Source organism: Caretta caretta, chromosome 20, assembly GCF_965140235.1.
Source record: "Caretta caretta isolate rCarCar2 chromosome 20, rCarCar1.hap1, whole genome shotgun sequence".
NCBI lineage: Eukaryota > Metazoa > Chordata > Testudines > Cheloniidae > Caretta > Caretta caretta.
Window position 1 is genome coordinate 215,708 of NC_134225.1, and position 21,260 is coordinate 236,967.

The following is a 21,260-nucleotide window of genomic DNA, read 5'->3' on the forward strand; positions in this document are numbered from 1 at the left end:
TCCACCATGATTTCAACAATTTCCATCCCACCATCAACCTCAGCCTGGACCAGTCCACACAAGAGATCCACTTCCTGGACACTACAGTGCTAATAAGCAATGGTCACATAAACACCACCCTATACCGGAAACCTACTGACCGCTATTCCTACCTACATGCCTCCAGCTTTCATCCAGATCACACCACATGATCCATTGTCTACAGCCAAGCTCTGCGATACAACCGCATTTGCTCCAACCCCTCAGACAGAGACAAACACCTACAAGAACTCTATCAAGCATTCTTACAACTACAGTACCCACCTGCTGAAGTGAAGAAACAGATTGATAGAGCCAGAAGAGTTCCCAGAAGTCACCTACTACAGGACAGGCCTAACAAAGAAAATAGCAGAACGCCACTAGCCATCACCTTCAGCCCCCAACTAAAACCTCTCCAACGCATCATCAAGGATCTACAATCTATCCTGAAGGACGACCCATCACTCTCACAGATCTTGGGAGACAGGCCAGTCCTTGCCTACAGACAGCCCCCGAACCTGAAGCAAATACTCACCAGCAACCACATACCACACAACAGAACCACTAACCCAGGAACCTATCCTTGCAACAAAGCCCGTTGCCAACTGTGTCCACATATCTATTCAGGGGACACCATCATAGGGCCTAATCACATCGGCCACGCTATCAGAGGCTCGTTCACCTGCACATCTACCAACGTGATATATGCCATCATGTGCCAGCAATGCCCCTCTGCCATGTACATTGGTCAAACTGGACAGTCTCTACGTAAAAGAATAAATGGACACAAATCAGACGTCAAGAATTATAACGTTCAAAAACCAGTGGGAGAACACTTCAATCTCTCTGGTCACTCGATTACAGACCTAAAAGTTGCTATTCTTCAACAAAAAAACTTCAAAAACAGACTCCAGCAAGAGACTGCTGAATTGGAATTAATTTGCAAACTGGATACAATTAACTTAGGCTTGAATAGAGACTGGGAGTGGATGGGTCATTACTCAAAGTAAAACTATTTCCCCATGTGTGTATGGCAACACCCATTGTTTCATGTTCTCTATGTATATAAATCTCCCCACTGTATTGTCCACTGAATGTATCCGATGAAGTGAGCTATAGCTCACGAAAGCTTATGCTCAAATAAATTTGTTAGTCTCTAAGGTGCCACAAGTACTCCTGTTCTTTTTACACTTCAGTAAAATGCACAGCTGGCCCATGTCAACTGATGTGGGCTGCTGGACTCTACTATTGCCATGTGGATGTTCTGGCTTGGGTCCCAGAGCCCGGGCTCCAGCCCAGTCCGAATGCCTGTATTACACCTTTGTAGCCCCATGAGCCTGAGTCAGCTGGTGCAGGCCAGCCAAGGGCATTTAAACTCAGTATAGATACATCCAATGAGGAGCTGCAATGGACATGCTCTGGACCTAGCTTTGTCAGGATTCATCCAAGAGACAGACGCCTTGAAGTGTCATCTCCCAGCTGACAAATTGTGCCAAGGTTAATGCAGGAGCTGACATTGCTCCCACCCCACCTGGGATGGGGACACTAATTAGGCAAGGGGGCACAGGTCCTGCCCTGCTGCCCTGCCTGGCTCGTTAGTGCTAAGAGCTTTTTAATTGCTGGAACCTGCCTTCAGAATATTTCTGCCATAAAGCCTGACTAAGGTTTCAAGGGTCACCTTAGTGCTGCAGGCACTTGCCTTCCTGCTGGGCTTGGGTGTCAGCACTCCTCTTGTCTGGGGTAACTTGAGCCTAAGTGCTAAGTGAGCAAAGGGAGGGCAAGGGGATGGAGAAGGGTCAAAGAATAAAGCAAGGAGTGTGGGGGGAGGGCCATGAAACCTGCCTCTGGCCCCAGCTGCAGCAAGGCCTGGGCTGAGAGCCGCTTTTAGTAGATAGTGGAAGCTATATGCAGAGTCTGGGGGACATGGCTCACTGGGGCAAAGTCATCAGTGAAGTTACCATAGGGGTGAGCTGGGCCTGTTGGGGCTAGCAGAAGAAGTCACTCACCCCTGTGCAGTGCCCAGTGGAATCAGTGGAGTGGGGGTGGCATATGCCAGAGGAGAATTTGGCACATTGGGCTGGGATCATGCCCAGTGCTTGAAAGGCATAGGACTGGGAACTGCGTGGGCCAGGTTCCCTGCAGGACCAGGTGAACCTCTTCTCTCTCCCCCACGCCCTCCGTCCCCTCCACTCAGTGCGCACAAGGGGTGTGTGGGCAGTAAATCCAGTGCTGCCCAAGCAAGCAGTAAATCGCTGTGAGTTGTTTAAGCTGAGTAGAAAGTCTGATGATGGAGTGCTTTCATTACAGCTTTGGCTCTTCCAGCCCTCTTAAGGGAGTCCTCCTTTCAATTATTTACAAGAAAAGGCATTAAATCTTTACCCCTGCCCTGTTTGCAGGTGTTGGATTGTTCCATCCTCTGCAGCACCTCTCCTCCAACAGGCCTTTAAGGTTCTGTCCTGCTATGGCATCAGTGTCTCAGTGTGATGAGCCCAGTGCTTTGGGCAAGGCATGGCTGCTAGATAAAGAACATGTTCCACCCTGAGAGGACACCTACCTTTGGCATGGTAAAGCCCTTATCTCTGGTGGGTACTGAGCCCCAATTACTGTGGTGTCCAAGTGCTGCACCACCTGTAACAGATCTATTCTCATGCTCCCTGGGGAGGCAGGGCATGGCTATGGTACAGCTCGGGGAGTGGGGCACAGAGAATCTGTGGCAGAGTTAGGAATTGAACTTGGGTTTTCTGAGTTCTAGGCCAGGGCTGTGACCACTGAGCCATTCTTTCTCCCCCCCAACATGTGCCCCCCACCCCACCTCACCCCCCAGGTCACAATCCCAGGCTGGTAAGGAAAGGAAATGGGTTACTAGTACCTCCTTTCCCATCTCTGTCCCTTGGCCTTGGCAGCTATGCTTTGAGGGCAGGAATCCTGTCCTTATGAGTGGGGCAAACTGGAACCTGGCTCAGAGCTACTCAGAGAAAATGCAGTCATGGTGGAATTAATTGCAAGAGTTTCCCATTTGTTTCTTTTCTTCCCCCTCAGTGAGGCAGGTTGTCAAGTGTATAGTGGATGTCTCAGGAGATTGCTGTAGCAGAAAAGAGAAGGGGTGGGACTTCAGAGCCAGAGGTCTCCCCAGGCTGCACTCTGAGGACCATGCCAAGCCATTCTGGATCCCCTCTATCTCCCCCCTGCTGACCCACCTCTAGCACTGCCAGCACCTGGTTCGGTCATCCCCAGGTAGGGCCTCCCCATGAGCAGTGGCTGCTGAACTGGCTCCAGCAATGGTGCAAGCTGCTCAGGGTAAACTGGGGACAAGGGGGGATCCCCTCCACATGCATCACTGGGAATAATGGGGAATCCCCATACCCACCACTGAGAACAGGGGAGATGCTGAATGCCACGCTCTCTTGAGAATCTGGCCCTAGGCTAGTCCATGGAAGAGCTGAGCTAGAGCTGCCTGCCTTAATGTTCTAAGTGTCACAGTTGGGGAAAGTGAGGCACAGAAGGAGATCTCTCTTTTCATAGACAGTGCTTGAGGGTGCAGCCCCCACACTCCCCTTGGCTGAATCCCTGTTTGAAGATGAGCCCTCTCTTTGGCTGAGCTCAGAGAATGGCAGTACTGACCAGATGTGTGTTCAGGTTATACCAGACCCAAGGCTTTCATCACCATTCTCCCCCTTGCCATGGGGCTGGAGTAGAAAGCAGGACTGGGTTTCTGGGTGCAGGCCTCCCAGTGGGTGTGTTGAGTGGGTGTGCTGAGGACTTGACCCTCTTACCCAGATGCTAAGGAGGGGAGGCAGCCCATGAGCAGTGAAGCCAGAGGGATGAGCTGTGTCCACTTCATGCTGAGTTAACATCACCCAAACGGCCAGTTTCCCGGCCTGCTCTCTCAGGCCTGCAAGTGCTGCCTGTTTAGACATTTCCCATCCCTCTTGGGTTAGGCAGCCGCGACTGCGGTGCAAGAAACAGGCTGGAAATTACTCTGTGGCCACATCAGACTCCTCTTCTAATGGTCTGAGTGCAGGGAAGGCAAACCACAGGCAAGGCTCTGCATGGGGGGAGGCACTGCCATGAGGTAGGCTGCAGATCAGAATAAAAGGAGCTTCTTTCTCAGCTGGGCTATTGCAGCTTCCCTGGTGCCGGCTCTCCAGGTCCTGCTGCCACCCCCTTACAGCACAAGCACCTCGGTCCCTGCACTTTCTTCCCCATTCATTTTAGGATCCACCTTAAAATTGCCCTCCAAGACTCATGGCAGCTGCCCCCTCTGCTCACCTAGCATCACTTTCTTCCTGCTTTTGGGTGGGGTGTGCCCCATACCCTGAGACTGTAGCAGATTTGGGAAGCCCCTGCGTACAGGGAAGGTCCAGGGCATGGTTGAGATGCTTTGTGTCCTGCAAGGGCAGCAGAAATCCAGCTTCCCAGCACAAGGCACCAACTTGATTGGTTTATGGCCAGAGGATTCTCTGTGGTATGAATCCCACACACTGTGGTTTGGGCTCTCTGGGTCCCGTATTCTCTGTAGTGTGAACTCCAGACATTGTGTTCTGGGCTCGGTGGGTCCCGTATTCTCTCTGGCTCTGGACACTTTTTGATAAACAGTTGTGAGGTGTTAGAACAGGCTGAGACATGGTGGGTTCGGGAAACAACCTGCCACTGGGAAGATGGGGCCTGGATGCATCGGACTCTCAGGGGCTGCCAGGCTGGACTGTGTCCCTCCCCCCGGCCCTCATCACCTCTTCCACTGGCTCCGAGGACAAGGAACGCTGATCAATTATTCAGCAGGCCCGGTCTCTGCTGGCCGGGCTGATTGCAGCACTGGGCTGTAGGACTCCGTGCTCACACACCCGCATGCAATCGTCCGGAGCTGGCAGCCACACAGGAGTGCTGCAACTCGGCTCAGAGCTCAGGGGATCGGGAGCTCCCAACTTGTTAGCAAATTGAGCAGCGAAGCTTTTGGAGCCAGCAACACTTTTCTTCTTTGCCCTGCCAGCCACAATCCGGACCTGTTTCCTCTCGGGGCTGGGTGGGAGCCCTGCAGAACTCCCGCTCACTCATCCTCCTCCCATCCCCTTCTCTCTCGCTTCTCCGACAATATCTCATTTGTCCCTTTCTCTCCTGCAGGCTCTTCTCTCTTCCCTTTTTCTCTCTGTCTCCACTTCTCCCTTTGCCACCCCCTGTCTCCATCTGGTCACTCTAATTTCCTCTCTCTCTCCCCCTCTCCTCCCTGCTTTTTCATTCAACTTTCCTTTCCCTCTGTCCTCCCTATCTCTCTCTCCTGCTCTCATATCTTTCTTCCTTTGTCCCTCAAGAGGGTCAGACCAAAGCCTTTGAGGACCCCCTGGCCAGCAACGGAACAAGGAGGGGTGGGGAGGGGCAGGACCCCCCCTCCTGCAGGATGCCCATCCAGATATTCTGCACCATCTCCTTCTCCTCCAGCGAAGAGAGGCATGGAGACAACGGGGCTATGGGGCGAGGAGATGACAGCATGGACGAGATCCTTTATGGTCAGGAGGAGGATGAAGAGGAGGAGGAGAGGACGGCCACTGACATTGTGGCTTTTGCCAGCAGCTGCACGCTGCATGGAGCCAGCCACATCTTCATGGAGGACGGCTTCAGGGCGCGGCAGATGTTCTGGGCACTGGCCTTCCTGCTCTCCCTCTCCATGTTCCTCTACCAAGTGGCTGACCGCATCATCTACTACCTGGAGTACCACCATGTCACGCAGCTGGATGAGCAGAATAGCCCCAAGATGACCTTTCCAGCCATCACCTTCTGCAATATCAACCTCCTGCGGATTTCGCAGCTCAGCCAGGAGGACTGGCTCTACATTGCGCCCCTGGTGAAGCCCCTGGTGGCGTATGAGAGCACGGTGGAGCCGGGCTTCCCCCTGGCCCAGCTCAGCCCTGAGGCCTTTGAGCAGCCCCTGAACATGTACAACTTCTACAACCGCACCTGCCATCAGCTGGAGGACATGCTGCTGAGCTGCAGCTACCAAGGGGCTGAGTGTGGGCCAGAGGACTTCTCTGTGGTGAGTAAGCCCCACTCCTGCCAGGAGCTTTTGGCCCCTTCAGTAATGTGGGGAAGGACAAACCCAGCAGGGAGCCAAGGGGCAGCTACCCTGCCAGCTGGTCTCTGTCCTTGGGCCTGTCCTGGCTAGCCTGTTTGTCTCTCAGCTGTGCCAGTATGACAGGGTCCATGTGTTGATAAACAGCACTGGGCACCTGTTACCATGGGCATAGACCATGCCATTCTGGGGCAAGGCAGTGGCATTGAGCTTTGGCAGGAACCTTGCCACCTGGGGAACCTGAACAGACACAAGGATCTGACTGAGTGGTGTTTGCAGAATTATGTTTATGGGGCTCAAATATCATAGAATCATAGAATATCAGGGTTGGAAGGGACCTCAGGAGGTCATCTAGTCCAACCTGCTGCTCAAAGCAGGGCCAATCCCCAATTTTTGCCCCAGATCCCTAAATGGCCCCCTCAAGGATTGAACTCACAACCCTGGGTTTAGCAGGCCAATGCTCAAACCACTGAGCTATCCCTCCCCCCAAGACTTGCTCTTTGCTTAATTTCCACCATTAAGGAGCTCATGCACCACGAGGAGACCTGGTCCTCAGTGCAGTTGTGGCCCCATAAATGGCTCCCTGCGGCAGAGCGGACTGTTACAGCAGTTTTGCTCTTTCCCCTACCTCTATCGGAGCCCATGTGCCTTTGCTGTAGCTCCCTCATTGGGGACTGAGGCCTCATTCCCCCTCCACCACTACCAGTTCCATCAGGTCTGGTGCGGAGGAGGGACTGTCTGCCCCAGAGTGTGGGGTCTGCTAAGACAGATGTACTAGCTGCTAAGATGAGCATCTAGTTCTAAATTCTGGTAGCCAGGGGCCCTGGCTCAGGTTGGCCCTTCATATGTCTCATGCCACTCCCTTGGTGCTGTGACTCGTGCCAGCTGGGCCCGCAGGCTCCCCACGTGGCAGGCAAACTGCTTGCTGTAATTAAAATGCTCCATGTGTAACAGGCAGAAATCATGACCTGAACTAACAGTAAATGGGTTGGAGAGGTGGGGGAGGGATGCAGGAGAAGTGAAGGCAGGGAGCGATTGTCAGCTGCCTGACTGGAGCGAGTTCGATGACTGAAATGTTATTTCTCTTTATCAGCTGCCTGGTGTCAGCTGGCAGGGAGGCATCCCAGTGGAATGCCCCAGTGTTGATGCCCCAGAGGTAGCAGGCAGGGAGCGCTGGGTCCGGGGCTCTATAGGAGCAGGGCTGTTAATGCCGCAGTGGTGGCTGGGTGTTGAGTCCAGGGCCCTATACGAGCAGGGCTGTTGATGTCCCAGGGGTGGCTGGCAGGGAGCATCTTGTAGGGGGCCCTGTAGAAGTGGGGAGCCTATGGCCTGAAAATCACAACACTTATGATTTCCAAAGGCAGCAGTTCAGAGGGACCAACTGGTATCGGAAGATACCCAGAGCCTTTCCTCAGGGATTCCTGGGCCACATCCCACCAGGCTGGCGGGGACTGGAAGCCACCCCCTGCCCGTCTCTCTGTGGAGGGAGTGCCTACAGGGCTATCTCCTGTCATCTCTCTATAGGAGTGCCATGGGGAAACATCTCCCTCCTCCCACCTTTCTATAGGCCGTCCATTGGGGATACGGCGTCTCAGCCCCTCAGGCTCCCACTGGAGTCAGGCTTCCTCCCATGGCTGCAGCGCGGGGGCTGGGCTCCTTCAGCGTGTTCTTATGCCAGTGCAGATACAATCAGCAGTAACAGGCTAGGCTGTGTCCAAACACAGTCAGTGGGGTGGATGAGAGGCACTTTCTCATTTGCTCAGTCGGGGACAGTTGGATATTTCAGCATATGGAAGCTCTGTCTTTGCAGCAGCCTCCGGGTCTCATGGGCATCCAGCTCTGGGGTGCGCTAAGATGGCCCCACCCACAGGGGGACTGGGAAACTGGGACTCAGTCCTGGAGAAAATCAGAGTGTGTTAGTGTCTCTGCACCCCACTGCCCTCTGCTGGCTGGAATCAGAGCAGCTCAGCTGTGTGTCATAGTCCCTATATTAATAACAGTGAATGGAGAGTTTCCTTTACCTCGGGTGCCCAGGTCTGTGCTTTTAAAGAAGAAGGTCCTGAGATTCTATCCCTGCAAACAACCACAATCAACTTCTTGGTCGGGCTGTGGGATGCAGCCAAGGCTCCATGTACTGGGCGGTTCCTGGGTCCGAAATCCTACCACAGATCCCTGGCTTCTCTGGGAAAGACAGGAGATTCAGAATTGTAGGGACATAAATGTCACACTTAGTGCAGCAGTCCCTACCCTCCCAGACCCCAGGCAACACGCCCCGCCCCTGCCCTGAACAACAGGCTCCGCACAGTCCCTTCGGGATTTATGTGTCTGTTAATTTCACCCTTCTCCCCATGAACTGACTGTATGTAACTGCATCACAGATGTTGTTGGGATAGGGAGGCCAGAGGTCTTGGGATCCAAGGAAGGGGCAGTTGCGGGGTTTGGCATAGGGAGACTGGGGTGGGGCAGTTTGGAATTGTGGGATTACCACATTCGCTAAATGCTGCTACTAAATCTACCAGCAATTAAATTGTTAACCATGCTGCCATTTCAGCAGACATCATTAAGTTTCAGAGTTAACCACCTATTGCGCTGAATGGGATCGCTCACGCCTCTCAGTGCTGCTGTTCTCTTTGCAGGCTCTGGCAGGTGCTGCTGCATTGATTCCTTTCCAACCAGAAAGGCTAGAAACATTTTTGTTGTTCTTGTTTTTAAACAGTGAAATCTTTGCCTCTCAAAGCCAGGCAAATTCTGGGCGCGGCGGGTGTTGTGGGGACAGTGAGCAGAGACATGGGGTCTCAGCACCCAGAGCCATTGCCACTGAGGCAAGCTGCTTGACTTTGGTTTGGATTTACTCATGCGTGGAGGTTTCTTTTTTGTTCCCAGGGCCCTACATGTCTCTGTCCTGGCTATGAACCTGCTCCTTGCCATCTGGAATAGTTTTCTAAATGCCTTTGCCTCCCTGTTCACCTCTCACAAACTGCTTCCCATTTAGCCATGCTGCATGTGCCCGAATGCTCCCCTTCCATGGGCCAAGCAGATACTTGAGATGGCTGGTCGATAGCTCAGCTTCCTGGGCAAGGTCGGACGTGGCCGGGAGAGGCAGACACTGATACGCTCACGAGGAGTTCAGGCAGAGACAAAGAGGACAAGGGAGGGGTAGTTTTGAGGACAGCTTTGCCCAGCAATCCTTGGTGGGCGAACCTAAGAGTTACGAAGCCTGGAAGCTGGAGGGAGAGGGGGCACTCCACATGGACACATTTTCGGGGGCATCCGTGACTTGATGCAAGTTCTGGTGGGAATTCACCAGATGGTGCTAGAACATCCTGTGTGTTCCATCTGTGTTCGTGTGAGAAGCATGGGCCTTGTGGCCCCTTTTGGAGCTGGGTACCAGGAAAGCAGGGACTTGGGGCTGGTGTTATCCCAGGGAATGCAGGGGGAGTTTGGCTGCGAGTGCCAGTTGGGGATATGGCATGTGCTGGGGGTGCTGGAGAGTCTGGCATCTGGGAGCAGGGGTTAGAGCAGAGGTGCTGGATTAAGGTGAGGGTGTTGGAGCATCTGGGAGCAGGGATTAGAGCAGGGGCCTGGATTGAGGTGAGGGTGTTGGAGGAGCAGGGATTAGAGCAGGGGCCTGGATTGAGGTGAGGGTGTTGGAGGAGCAGGGGTTAGAGCAGGGGTGCTGGATTGAAGTGGGGGTGTTGGAGCATCTGGGAACAGGGATTAGAGCAGGGGCCTGGATTGAGGTGAGGGTGTTGGAGGAGCAGGGATTAGAGCAGGGGCCTGGATTGAGGTGAGGGTGTTGGAGGAGCAGGGGTTAGAGCAGGGGTGCTGGATTGAAGTGGGGGTGTTGGAGCATCTGGGAACAGGGATTAGAGCAGGGGCCTGGATTGAGGTGAGGGTGTTGGAGGAGCAGGGATTAGAGCAGGGGCCTGGATTGAGGTGAGGGTGTTGGAGGAGCAGGGGTTAGAGCAGGGGCCTGGATTGAGGTGAGGGTGTTGGAGGAGCAGGGATTAGAACAGAGGTGCTGGATTAAGGTGGGGGTGTTGGAGCATCTGGGAGCAGGGATTAGAGCAGGGGCGCTGGATTGAGGTGAGGGTGTTGGAGGAGCAGGGATTAGAACAGAGGTGCTGGATTAAGGTGGGGGTGTTGGAGCATCTGGGAGCAGGGGTTAGAGCAGAGGTGCTGGATTAAGGTGGGGGTGTTGGAGCATCTGGGAGCAGGGATTAGAGCAGGGGCGCTGGATTGAGGTGAGGGCGTTGGAGGAGCAGGGATTAGAGCAGGGGCCTGGATTGAGGTGAGGGTGTTGGAGGAGCAGGGGTTAGAGCAGGGGCCTGGATTGAGGTGAGGGTGTTGGAGGAGCAGGGATTAGAGCAGGGGCCTGGATTGAGGTGAGGGTGTTGGAGGAGCAGGGATTAGAGCAGGGGCCTGGATTGAGGTGAGGGTGTTGGAGGAGCAGGGGTTAGAGCAGGGGTGCTGGATTGAAGTGGGGATTTGGAATCAGGGATTAGAGCTTTCCTGGCTCCAACTATGCGCTGAGCAGAGGTCTCAGCAGAGTTGCCCTGAGCAATACCCAGATCCTTTTTAGAGCCCTGGGTTTCCTGAGGAGTTCAAATCTCCCCGCCAGTGTGTGTTACTTTGCATTTGCGGGACTCACATCTGAGACTGAAGGCTAAGCTTCCTATGATGATCCCTCTTTCATGAGGCACCCTGGAGCCAGCAAGCAGGAATTTGCTGCCCAAGGAGGCTGCAGACAGGATCCCTCCTTCCTCCCTGGAGTTTCTGGCTGCATGCTGGGCTCCCAGAGAGCCTTGCCTGGCCACTGCATCTGTAGAAATCCTGCATACAACTCCCAGACTGTGGGAACAAGTCCTGGTCAAATGGAGCTTCACAGGGAATAGGGTTGGTTCTGTTGTATGCACAGAACCATCCTTCGCCTACCAGTTGGGCCCTCAGCATCTCTCTGGATCTTTGGACTGCAGAAACTGCATGTACCCTCTGTGATCACCAGGTGGTAGCACTGTCCCAAAAGCCAGCCCCACCACCACCAAGCCAGGAGATATGAAGAGCTCTTGGGGCTGTTCACAGAGGCTGGGAAGAAATCTGAGAGCAGAGATGGTTCAGCAGAGCTCTGGCAAGGCAGCGATTGACTAAGCCATTTCTATCTTCCCAAGGGCATTGTCACCGTGGCGAGCGCAGCCTTTGTCCTTCATTGTCTGGACTACTACGAGCTGGACCCCCGTCTGTGACATCCGTGCATCAAACCCCCTTCCCTATGAGCCTCTGCGAGCCAGCTGAAACCTCACTTCATGAACAGGATAGGCCTGATGCTGGGGCATAGCGCTGACAACCATGGCACCGGGAGGCTGGAGGTGAGGGGCACTCAAGCTACGGGAAAGTTGGGCATCTCCTGGAGATTGATGTGGGGCAGAGGGCAGGGAGCCCTGTCTCCGGGCCTCTTGCTCTTACTGTGCACTGATCCCTGTCGCTGCTTGGCTTTGTTTAGGGCACAGATGCAGCCCTGGAGTAAGTAAGCAGCAAGTCTGCTCTGCTCAGGGCAGGGTTTTGTTCGGTCTTGTCTCCACCCCTCCTCCCCCGTCTATCTCTGTATCACTGTCATACAGAGTCTGTGTACATGTGTGCTTCTCTCTCTCTCTCTGATACATCATCTCTCCTCCCCCGCGCACACACTCACCCAGGTCAGAGGCAAGAAACCGCGCCAGTCCCTCCTTCCCCCTCTGCCTTCCCAGGTGGATGTAGGGAACCTAGGAGAGGTGCAGTCACTTGCTATGATTCATCTCTGCTGCCTGTGGCACCCCGAACCTGGGAGCCAGCACGGTGGAAGCTCCTGCCCAAGGAGGCTGCAGGCAGGATCCCAAGTATCTGCCTCTCCCAGAGAAAGGGAGACAGGGGCTTGCTCTGGAGTAGCAGATGTGGCATGACAGCAGGGTTACCTGGAGACACAGCTGCCTCCAGACCCCATGCTCCAGGGGCTCCTTCTGCACTTTGCCTGGGAGGAAAGCAGTGAGCCATCTGCAGAGTGCAAGTGCGGAAGGAACACAGAAAAAAGGATGCTGGAAAGGCAAAGCCAGGCATAAGAGAGGAAAGGAGGGGAGATCCTGCTTCAGGTTTGGACTTTCCCAACCCAAAAGATTGCCTCTTGTTCCTCTCCGCCTTTCTGCCTCTTTCACATTCCCTCCTTTCCCTGAGGGGCTCCCAGGGGGTATGGGAACCAGGCTGGGGTGGACATAGCATGCATCCAGCTGTCAGGGACTGAGGCTCCCTGCAGGACTTTCCCATGTCTTCTTGGACCAGACCAAGTTCCATCCTGGGCTGTGGAACATCTTGTCATGCCTGCGCTGGGGGCTGGCTTTCCTGGCCTCACTGGCCCTGCTGCTTACCTAGTCGTCTAACTGCATCTGCTAACTGCTCTCGTTGCCCATGAACACCAGGAAGTTCAGGAATATGAGCGAAGAACAAAGGAAAGCCTCACAGCTTCAGAACAACTCATGCAGCATGGGATCCAGCACTGAAAGGGCAGGCTGGTGTAGCAGTCCAGCATTGATGGCAGGGAGTGGGGAACAGTGGTTAGAGCATGAGGTACTGGGAGCCCAGACCCCTGGTTCTATCCCCTCCGCTTGGAGGGGTTTGGAGTCTAATGGGTAGAGCATAGGGGTCTGGGGTCCAGTTCTGGATGGGGCTATGGGTTAGGAGCCATGATTCTATTCCCTGCTCTGCTTCCTTTTCTGTAAAAAGAAAAGGAGTACTTGTGGCACCTTAGAGACTAACAAATTTATTTGAGCATAAGCTTTCGTGAGCTACAGCTCACTTCATCGGATGCATTCATGTCCCCTGCCTTCCCTGGGCCTGTTTCCCCTCTGAGCCATGGGGAGAGGTGTGCCCTGCTCTGTGAAGGAAGGGAGGGTGGTGAGGCTCCTAAATGTTTGCAAACCACTTTTCATTCCTTCCATAAAAGCCACTGGAGAGACAGCCTCAGTCTCATTCCCTCTGTTCCTCCTTATATCCATTACCTGCCTACGCCTCTAATGGGGCCATTAGCCAAGTGTCTGCAAAGGAAACATTAACAAGCCAAATGTAACTGAGAGCTGGCTGGGGCATGTCACCTCTGGACAGGGATCCTGCCTGCAGTGCCTGGGTTTGAGCAGGTTTCAGTGGATTTGTCCTTAGAGTCTAATGCGGCTGGATCCCTGGGGCTTTTCCCATCCTTGAATTCTATGACTGGCAGAGCTGAGCCCCCGCCCCGCATCCCATCCTGAGACATGGAGGACCTTCCCTATGGGGTTGGGGGGAGGGCAAATGGACATGGGCTGCATAGCAAGATAGAGATTGGCAGAGAGGGGTTGTTGGGCTAGTGGGGGAGGGCAATATCAGGGAGGGCTCCTGTGACACGTGGCTAGAAAGACTTAAACATCCTGCAAAATAAAAACCCTCAAAGGACATGTGGAGGGATAATGTTTGTGTTTGTTTGTATTTACATAGGTATGAGTAGGGTGGACAGTGTAATCAGCAGTCCCTGTCTATGCTGTATTCTGATAATTCAGAGATCAAAGAACATCCTAGCACTTAAATGAATTGTAAACATGAGATATCTCTGTATTCATCTCTCTTTGAAATGTATAGCAAATAATCTGTGAATGGTGGAAGAACAAGCAAATTGTCTTATGTTAATTCTATAGCTAAGTACCGGTGATGGACCTCCTTCAAAGTCATCCTAATTACTTTTTGTTCCTGGAGAAACTCCCAACTTGTCAAAGAGGACATGAAATTGTATAAAAGATCCTTGGGTCCTGATTCTGTCATTTCAGATCTGCTTGAGGCGTCATTCAGGGGAAGCTTAGGCCATAAGGACTGAGATCCCAGTCCTAAACTGGAACACCCTGCAATGATATTGGACTATAACCTATGAACTATTTCTGAAATAACTCTTTGCAACTACAAAGCTCACCATCTCTGCTATGAATCTGAATCTTAAGAACTGAACGCATATCTGTGTGTATACTGATCTTTTAACGATACTCCCTCTCTCTGTTGTTTTTTAATAAATTTTAGTTTAGCTAATAAGAATTGACTGTAGCATGTATTTGGGTAAGATCTGGACTATTCAATAACCTGGGAAGTAATGTGTCCAATCCTTTGGGATTGGTAGAACCTTTTCTTTTATATGATGAAATAAGATTTCCAGGAATCTTCATCATATTTGACTTAGGTACCTGGATGGAGGCCTGAGTCTGGATCACTTTAAGGGAACTGTGTTGTTTGGACTTTTGAGTAACCAATAAGGTAATAAAGAAGCTTTCTTGGTAAATCTAAGTATTGGAATATCGACCAGCTTTATGGGAATTGTCTGCCCCTATTCTTTGCAGTTCGCCCTAATTGAGTGATCATAGCTGGCCCCTAGGGGACACCCCGGTCACAGCTACAGTCTCCCATGGAGGAGCCCCATCACTTGGCACGTTGGAAACGAAGGCTGGAGAAAGCCCTAGCAGCGCCTGTCCTGCACCACTGTGGGGTCTCACAGGTCTTGTCCATGCCTGATTAACTCCCTTCCTTGGAAGCCCCTTAGCTTTGAATTGATCTCAACACATTGCCACTCCTCTTGCTCCCCATCTCTGTTTTGATGGGACCTCTGCTGCCCTTTCTGGAAGCTCCTGGTGACATCAGCTGAAGAATGGTACTGGGTTTGTCTCTGCTTCCTTGCTTCCTGGGGACAGGGCTGGTGGAGGAGGAAAGCCCTGAGTCCCAGGAGTGAAAGAGTCCCACCTTGGACGTGACATGAAGGGAGATGGGGAGTGCCCAGTTGCTGAGGAAGAGATGAATGCAGTCGTGGTGGGAGGAGGAGAGGAGCCCTGGGGAGATAAATAGGGGTTATGCCAAATGCATACTGAGGAGGGAGCAGAGGGGCACAGGAGCCCCCCATGGGGGCAGGGTCCCCAGGGAATGCCCTGGACAGTGATGTGAGCCCAGATGCTGTTTGGGGTGGGAGTTGTCTGTGATGCTGAAGTGACTGGGACAAAAGCTGACCCACAAAGGCCTGATACTGAGAGGCACTGAATTCTCACTGAAGTTAATAGGGCTCAGGGGCCGAGCAAGACAGTTTAGCCTGAAGACCACCCCGCGTCACTGCTTCCAGGATTTTGAGTGTAGAGACCTCGACCTGCTTAGTCCCATGGCCAAACACACTGGAAAATTCATGCCAAAATTTGGAAATTTATTTATCAGGGTTCACAAGAGAAAAGGTATCAGAACAAGATACAAGTATTTTGGAATCAGAACTGAGTGGTTATGCAGAACAAACATAATCAGAACCTATCCAGTCCCTTTCTCAGAGAGAGAGATTGGTTAGAATCTCTTTATTTTGTCGGACAATCCTTGGTGGGAAAGAAAGGGCTAGGTCTGCTGTCCAGTTCTGAGTTATGGACTTTCCCTGCTTTGACAAAACAAGCAGACATGGGGAAAGGGTGCCAGCAGGAACCAAAGTCTCACAGCCCAGGTGGTGGTGGAGAGTTAGCCAGAGCTGGTGGAGGTGGCGCTGCCATCTGGGTCCCCCTCTCTGGTCAGGACATCATCGGGTCAGGATGGCAAAGGCCAAAGAGTGTCACGGTCAATGCTGAGGTCCTAGGAGATGGTGAAGATGGTAGCCATAATGGTAAAGGTCCCTCTTGCAGTCCACCCATCTTGCAGCCAGACAGCCAGCTTGATATTCCCCACAAAGGTTTTTTAAGGACCCCCAAAAGGGAATAATGAGTGGAATAGCCCATCCCCTCATTACTGTGTTCACCAGTTAAGCCTAATTTCTGACACACCAATTTTTGTCCATTGATTTCCAGTCCCACACATCTCTTGTTTAGCACATGTGTTTTTAACACAATCCTGGGGCAATCTCAGTTGACCTTTTGATTTGCACTAGTCCAGTTTGTTTTCTCCTTTTGCACCTTTTCCCATTAATGTTGGATAGCAGTGATGGGACAAGTTTATAACTTTCCCACAGTTGAGCTCACAATTGGGGTAGGATTATCAGGCCCCAGTTATTACAACAGTCTGAATGGTGCCCCTGCAGTGCGGGTGGGGGAGTCCCTACTCAGTGACCCCATGATATAGGATGAGTATCCAGGAGGCATACCTGATTGGTGACCCTGCAGTGGGGGGGTATGTGAGGGGTAGGTTGGTGACTCTGTGATGGGGGGGAATATCCCCAACTGGTGACCCTGCAATGAGGGATAAATCATAGAATCATAGAACAACAGAGTTGGAAGGGACCTCTGGAGGCCATCTAGTCCAACCCCCTGCCCAGAGCAGGACCAATCCCAACTAAATCACCCCAGCCAGGGCTTTGTCAAGCCTGACCTTAAAAACTTCTAAGGAAGGGGATTCCACCACCTCCTTAGGTAACGCATTCCAGTGTTTCACCACCCTCCTAGTGAAAAAGTTTTTCCTAATATCCAACCTAAATCTCACCCACTGCAACTTGAGACCGTTACTCCTTGTACTGTCATCTGCTATCACTGAGAATAGTCTAGATCCATCCTCTTTGGATCCACCTTTCAGGTAGTTAAAAGCAGCTATCAAATCCCCCCCTCATTCTTCTCTTCCGTAGACTAAACAATCCCAGTTCCCTAAGCCTCTCCTCATAAGTCATGTGTTCCAGACCCCTAATCATTTTTGTTGCCCTTCGCTGGACTCTCTTCAATTTCTCCACATCCTTCTTGTAGTGTGGGGCCCAAAACTGGACACAGTACTCCAGATAAGGCCTCACCAGTGTCGAATAGAGGGAAACAATCACGTCCCTTGATCTGCTGGCAATGCCCCTACTTACACACCCCAAAATGCCATTGGCCTTCTTGGCAACAAGGGCACACTGTTAACTCATATCCAGCTTCTCGTCCACTGTCACCCCTAGGTCCTTCTCTGCAGAACTGCTGCCTAGCCATTTGGTCCCTAGTCTGTAGCGGTGCATTGGATTCTTCCGTCCTAAGTGCAGGACTCTGCACTTGTCCTTGTTGAATCTCATCAGATTTCTTTTGGCCCAATCCTCCAATTTGTCTAGGTCCCTCTGTATCCTATGCCTTCCCTCCAGCGTATCTACCACTCCTCCCAGTTTAGTGTCATCCGCAAACTTGCTGAGAGTGCAATCCACACCATCCTCCAGATCATTAATGAAGATATTGAACAAAACCGGCCCCAGGACCGACCCTTGGGGCACTCCGCTAGATACCGGCTGCCAACTAGACATGGAGCCATTGATCACTACCCGTTGAGCCTGACAATCTAGCCAACTTTCTACCCACCTTGTAGTGCATCCATCCAGCCCATACTTCTTTAACTTGCTGACAAGAATACTGTGGGAGACCATGTCAAAAGCTTTGCTAAAGTCGAGGAATAACACGTCCACTGCTTTCCCTTCATCCACAGAACCAGTTATCTCATCATAGAAGGCAATTAGATTAGTCAGGCATGACTTTCCCTTGGTAAATCCATGCTGACTGTTCCTGATCACTTTCCTCTCGTCTAGGTGCTTCAGAATTGATTCCTTGAGGACATGCTCCATGATTTTTCCAGGGACTGAGGTGAGGCTGACCGGCCTGTAGTTCCCAGGATCCTCCTTCTTCTCTTTTTTAAAGATTGGCACTACATTAGCCTTTTTCCAGTCATCCGGGACTTCCCCTGATCGCCATGAGTTTTCAAAGATAATGGCCAATGGCTCTGCAGTCACATCCTTTAGCACTCTCGGATGCAATGCATCCGGCCCCATGGACTTGTGCACGTCCAGTTTTTCTAAATAGTCCCGAACCACTTCTTTCTCCACAGAGGGCTGGCCACCTCCTCCCCATGCTGAGCTGCCCAGTGCAGTAGTCTGGGAGCTTACCTTGTTCGTGAAGACAGAGGCAAAAAAAGCATTAAGTACATTAGCTTTTTCCACATCCTCTGTCACTAGGTTACCTCCCTCATTCAGTAAGGGGCCCACACTTTTTTTGGCTTTCTTCTTATTGCCACCATACCTGAAGAAACCCTTCTTGTTACTCTTAACATCCCTCGCTAGCTGCAACTCCAGGTGTGATGTAGCCTTCCTGATTTCATTCCTACATGCCCGAGCAATATTTATATACTCATCCCTGGTCATTTGTCCAATCTTCCACTTCTTGTAAGCCTCTTTTTTGTGTTCAGGGTCAGCAAGGATTTCACTGTTAAGCCAAGCTGGTCGCCTGCCATATTTACTATTCTTTCTACACATCGGGATGGTTTGTCCCTGTAACCTCAATAAGAATTCTTTAAAATACAGCCAGCTCTCCTGGACTCCTTTCCCCCTCATGTTATTCTCCTAGGGGATCTTGCCCATCAGTTCCCTGAGGGAGTCAAAGTCTGCTTTTCTGAAGTCCAGGGTCCGTATTCTGCTGCTTTCCTTTCTTCATTGCGTCAGGATCCTGAACTCAACCATCTCATGGTCACTGCCTCCCCGGTTCCCATCCACTTTTGCTTCCCCTACTAATTCTTCCCGGTTTGTGAGCAGCAGGTCAAGAAGAGCTCTGCCCCTAGTTGGTTCCTCCAGCACTTGCACCAGGAAATTGTCCCCTACCCTTTCCAAAAACTTCCTGGATTGTCTGTGCACCGCTGTATTGCTCTCCCGGCAGATATCAGGGTGATTGAAGTCGCCCATGAGAACCAGGGCGTGTGATCTAGTAGCTTCTGCGAGTTGCCGGAAGAAAGCCTCGTCCACCTCATCCCCCTGGTCCGGTGGTCTATAGCAGACTCCCACCACGACATCACCCTTGTTGCTCACGCTTCTAAACTTAATCCAGAGACTCTCAGGTTTTTCTGCAGTTTCATACTTGAGCTCTGAGTATGCATGGGGGTGGGGCAGTGTCCCCAGTTGGTGACCTTGTGATGGGAGGTGAGGATGCATGGTGGGGGGTGTCCCCAGTTGGTAACCTTACAATGGGAAGTGAACATGCCGGAGGTGGGGGTGTTGAGCTCCAATCAGTGACACCCTGTCTTTGTCACTCCCTGATGCACTGACTGGCTGGGCACAAGTCAATGTGTTTGGTCCCCGCAGAGCTGACTTAGTACCCAGCCTGGTGGTAGGGTCTAGCATCAGCCTGCCAGCTCTGTGTCTAACTGTGCCCTCCCATCTCTGTCCCCCTCAGGTCTTCACACGCTACGGCAAGTGCTACACATTCAACTCTGGACAGGATGGGAAGCCCCGGCGCATCACCATGAAGGGCGGAACCGGCAATGGTCTGGAGATCATGCTGGACATTCAGCAAGACGAGTACCTGCCTGTCTGGGGGGATTCAGGTAACAGGACCTGTATCCTTGTCCTCCAGCAGCAGCTGCACTAGCTGGAGCAGCTGTGTCTGCAAATCCCTCCCTTCCCCATGTGGAGATGGGCACCTCTGCTTCTACACCCAGAGCACTTTGCCCCAGTCCAATGGTGGGCCATCTCCACTCCCTTGATACCTGCCCATTCAACCTCCTGCCTCTCGGCCAGACCTCACTCTGCTCACGCCTCCCCGTCTCTGTCTCCTGCACAAGCTGTATTTCCATGGCAGCTGTTCATGGCTTGTTGTTCACAGTGCATGGGGGGCCTGGCCTGGTTTGGGGCGCCCAGCTTGACACAGCAGTGTCCATCCGAAGCCTCTGAGCACCACCAGCAATAATAACGTCTGGGGAGGAGGGTCAGACAGGCCTGGAGAAGGGACATGCGCAGTCACTTGCTTGCAGCCGGTTCCCAGGAGGCAGCCATAGCCCCATAAAGGCCCATGCGTTGTCTCCCTGAAGCTGGGCCCTTGCCATGCCCTATCTCCAGTAGCCTCAACCCCCATGACCCTACCCCGAGGCTCCCATCTTCTCAGGTCCTCCCATTTTTCTTGCTGTCAATCTATTTTTCTCCTCCTTTTTTCTTACCTCAATTATTAGCTATGGCAACTGCCTGCCAGTTTAAATTAAGTAGCACTTGTCTATAAATAGTTCCACCCACTTCCCTGCTGCTCTCCCAGAACCATGGAGCGGGAGGGTGGTGGGGAAGAAGAGAGTGGGAACTGAGGGGCTGGGAGGGAGGGAAAGCAGACAGAAGGAAGGAAGGCATGTGGGTGGGAGGGTGGCACATGCAATAAACCCGAGGAGCCCCAGTCCCTACCCACACTGAGCCTGAAACAACATTGCACTGTATGGTACAGTGAGCAGGGGGGGAAGGGAGGAGCCTGTAGAGCAGGGATGGGGCTGTGGACTATGGGAGGGGTTATACAGTGGAGAGGGAAGGGGCACAGAATTCTTCCTCAGGACAGACACTGGAGAGATTGTCATGTAGGTGATAGACACACACACAAACACACACACTGCAAAGCTGGGTGGAGGAGAGAGTATGTCTGAGAACAGCCCCAGACCATTCACCCCTTCACACCTTCTCAGCATCCTTCCAGAACAAATAAATTTGTTAGTCTTTAAGGTGCCACAAATACTCCTTTTCTTTCTTCCAGAACAGTTACACAGGCAGCTGGGCAGGAGGGACTTGCCCGAACAGAAACCCACCTCTGCCATCTGTGTTAGACCCATGTCAGAACTCCTGGGTTGTGTTCCCAGCTCTGAGAGGCAGAGTTTCTAGAGCCTATAGCAGGAGACTGGGAGTCAGGACGCCTGGGTTCTGTTCTCACCTCTATCATCTTGATTGAGTCACTCCCCCTCTCTGTGATGTTTCCCCATCTATAAAATGGGATGCATCTGATGAAGTGAGCTGTAGCTCGTGAAAGCTTATGCTCAAATAAATTTGTTAGTCTCTAAGGTGCCACAAGTCCTCCTTTTGTTTTTGCAGATACAGACTAACATGGCTGCTACTCTGAAACCTGTTCATTAATGTTTCCAAGGCAGTTTGAGGTCCCTGTGTGAAAGGCACCAAGAATGGCCCAGTTCTACTCCCACACTGGTGTAAATCAGGAATAACCCCACTGAAGCCAGTGGAGCTAGCTCAGGGTATATCCAGCATTAAAAGGGGAATCCTGACTTTGTTCACATGTGCAGGGGTATAAGAGAGGGCCTGGCTCTGGGCCTGGCTCACCCTGACCTGGGCCTGGTGGCGCCAATCTCACCCGTGCAAAGCGACTGTGAGATGTGACCAAATGAGATCTCTCCCTCACTCACACCACTGCGTGTGTCACATGCCTGCATTGCACAGATG

The 21,260-nt window shown here is 52.3% G+C and overlaps 1 protein-coding gene across 4 annotated transcripts in view; it reads left to right on the forward strand.

Moving 5' to 3' along the window:
• ASIC1 (acid sensing ion channel subunit 1) overlaps positions 1-21,260 on the forward strand; it is a 119,991-nt gene that overhangs the window by 85,512 nt on the left and 13,219 nt on the right. For 3 of the 4 annotated variants that reach the window (XM_048831910.2, XM_075121420.1, XM_075121421.1), the window contains one exon: positions 19,234-19,384. In XM_048831910.2, coding sequence (XP_048687867.1) covers positions 19,234-19,384 — 151 coding nt within the window. Of the gene's footprint in view, positions 1-5,395; positions 6,044-19,233; positions 19,385-21,260 lie in introns of those variants that run through there. The other variant, XM_048831911.2, reaches the window with a different exon arrangement.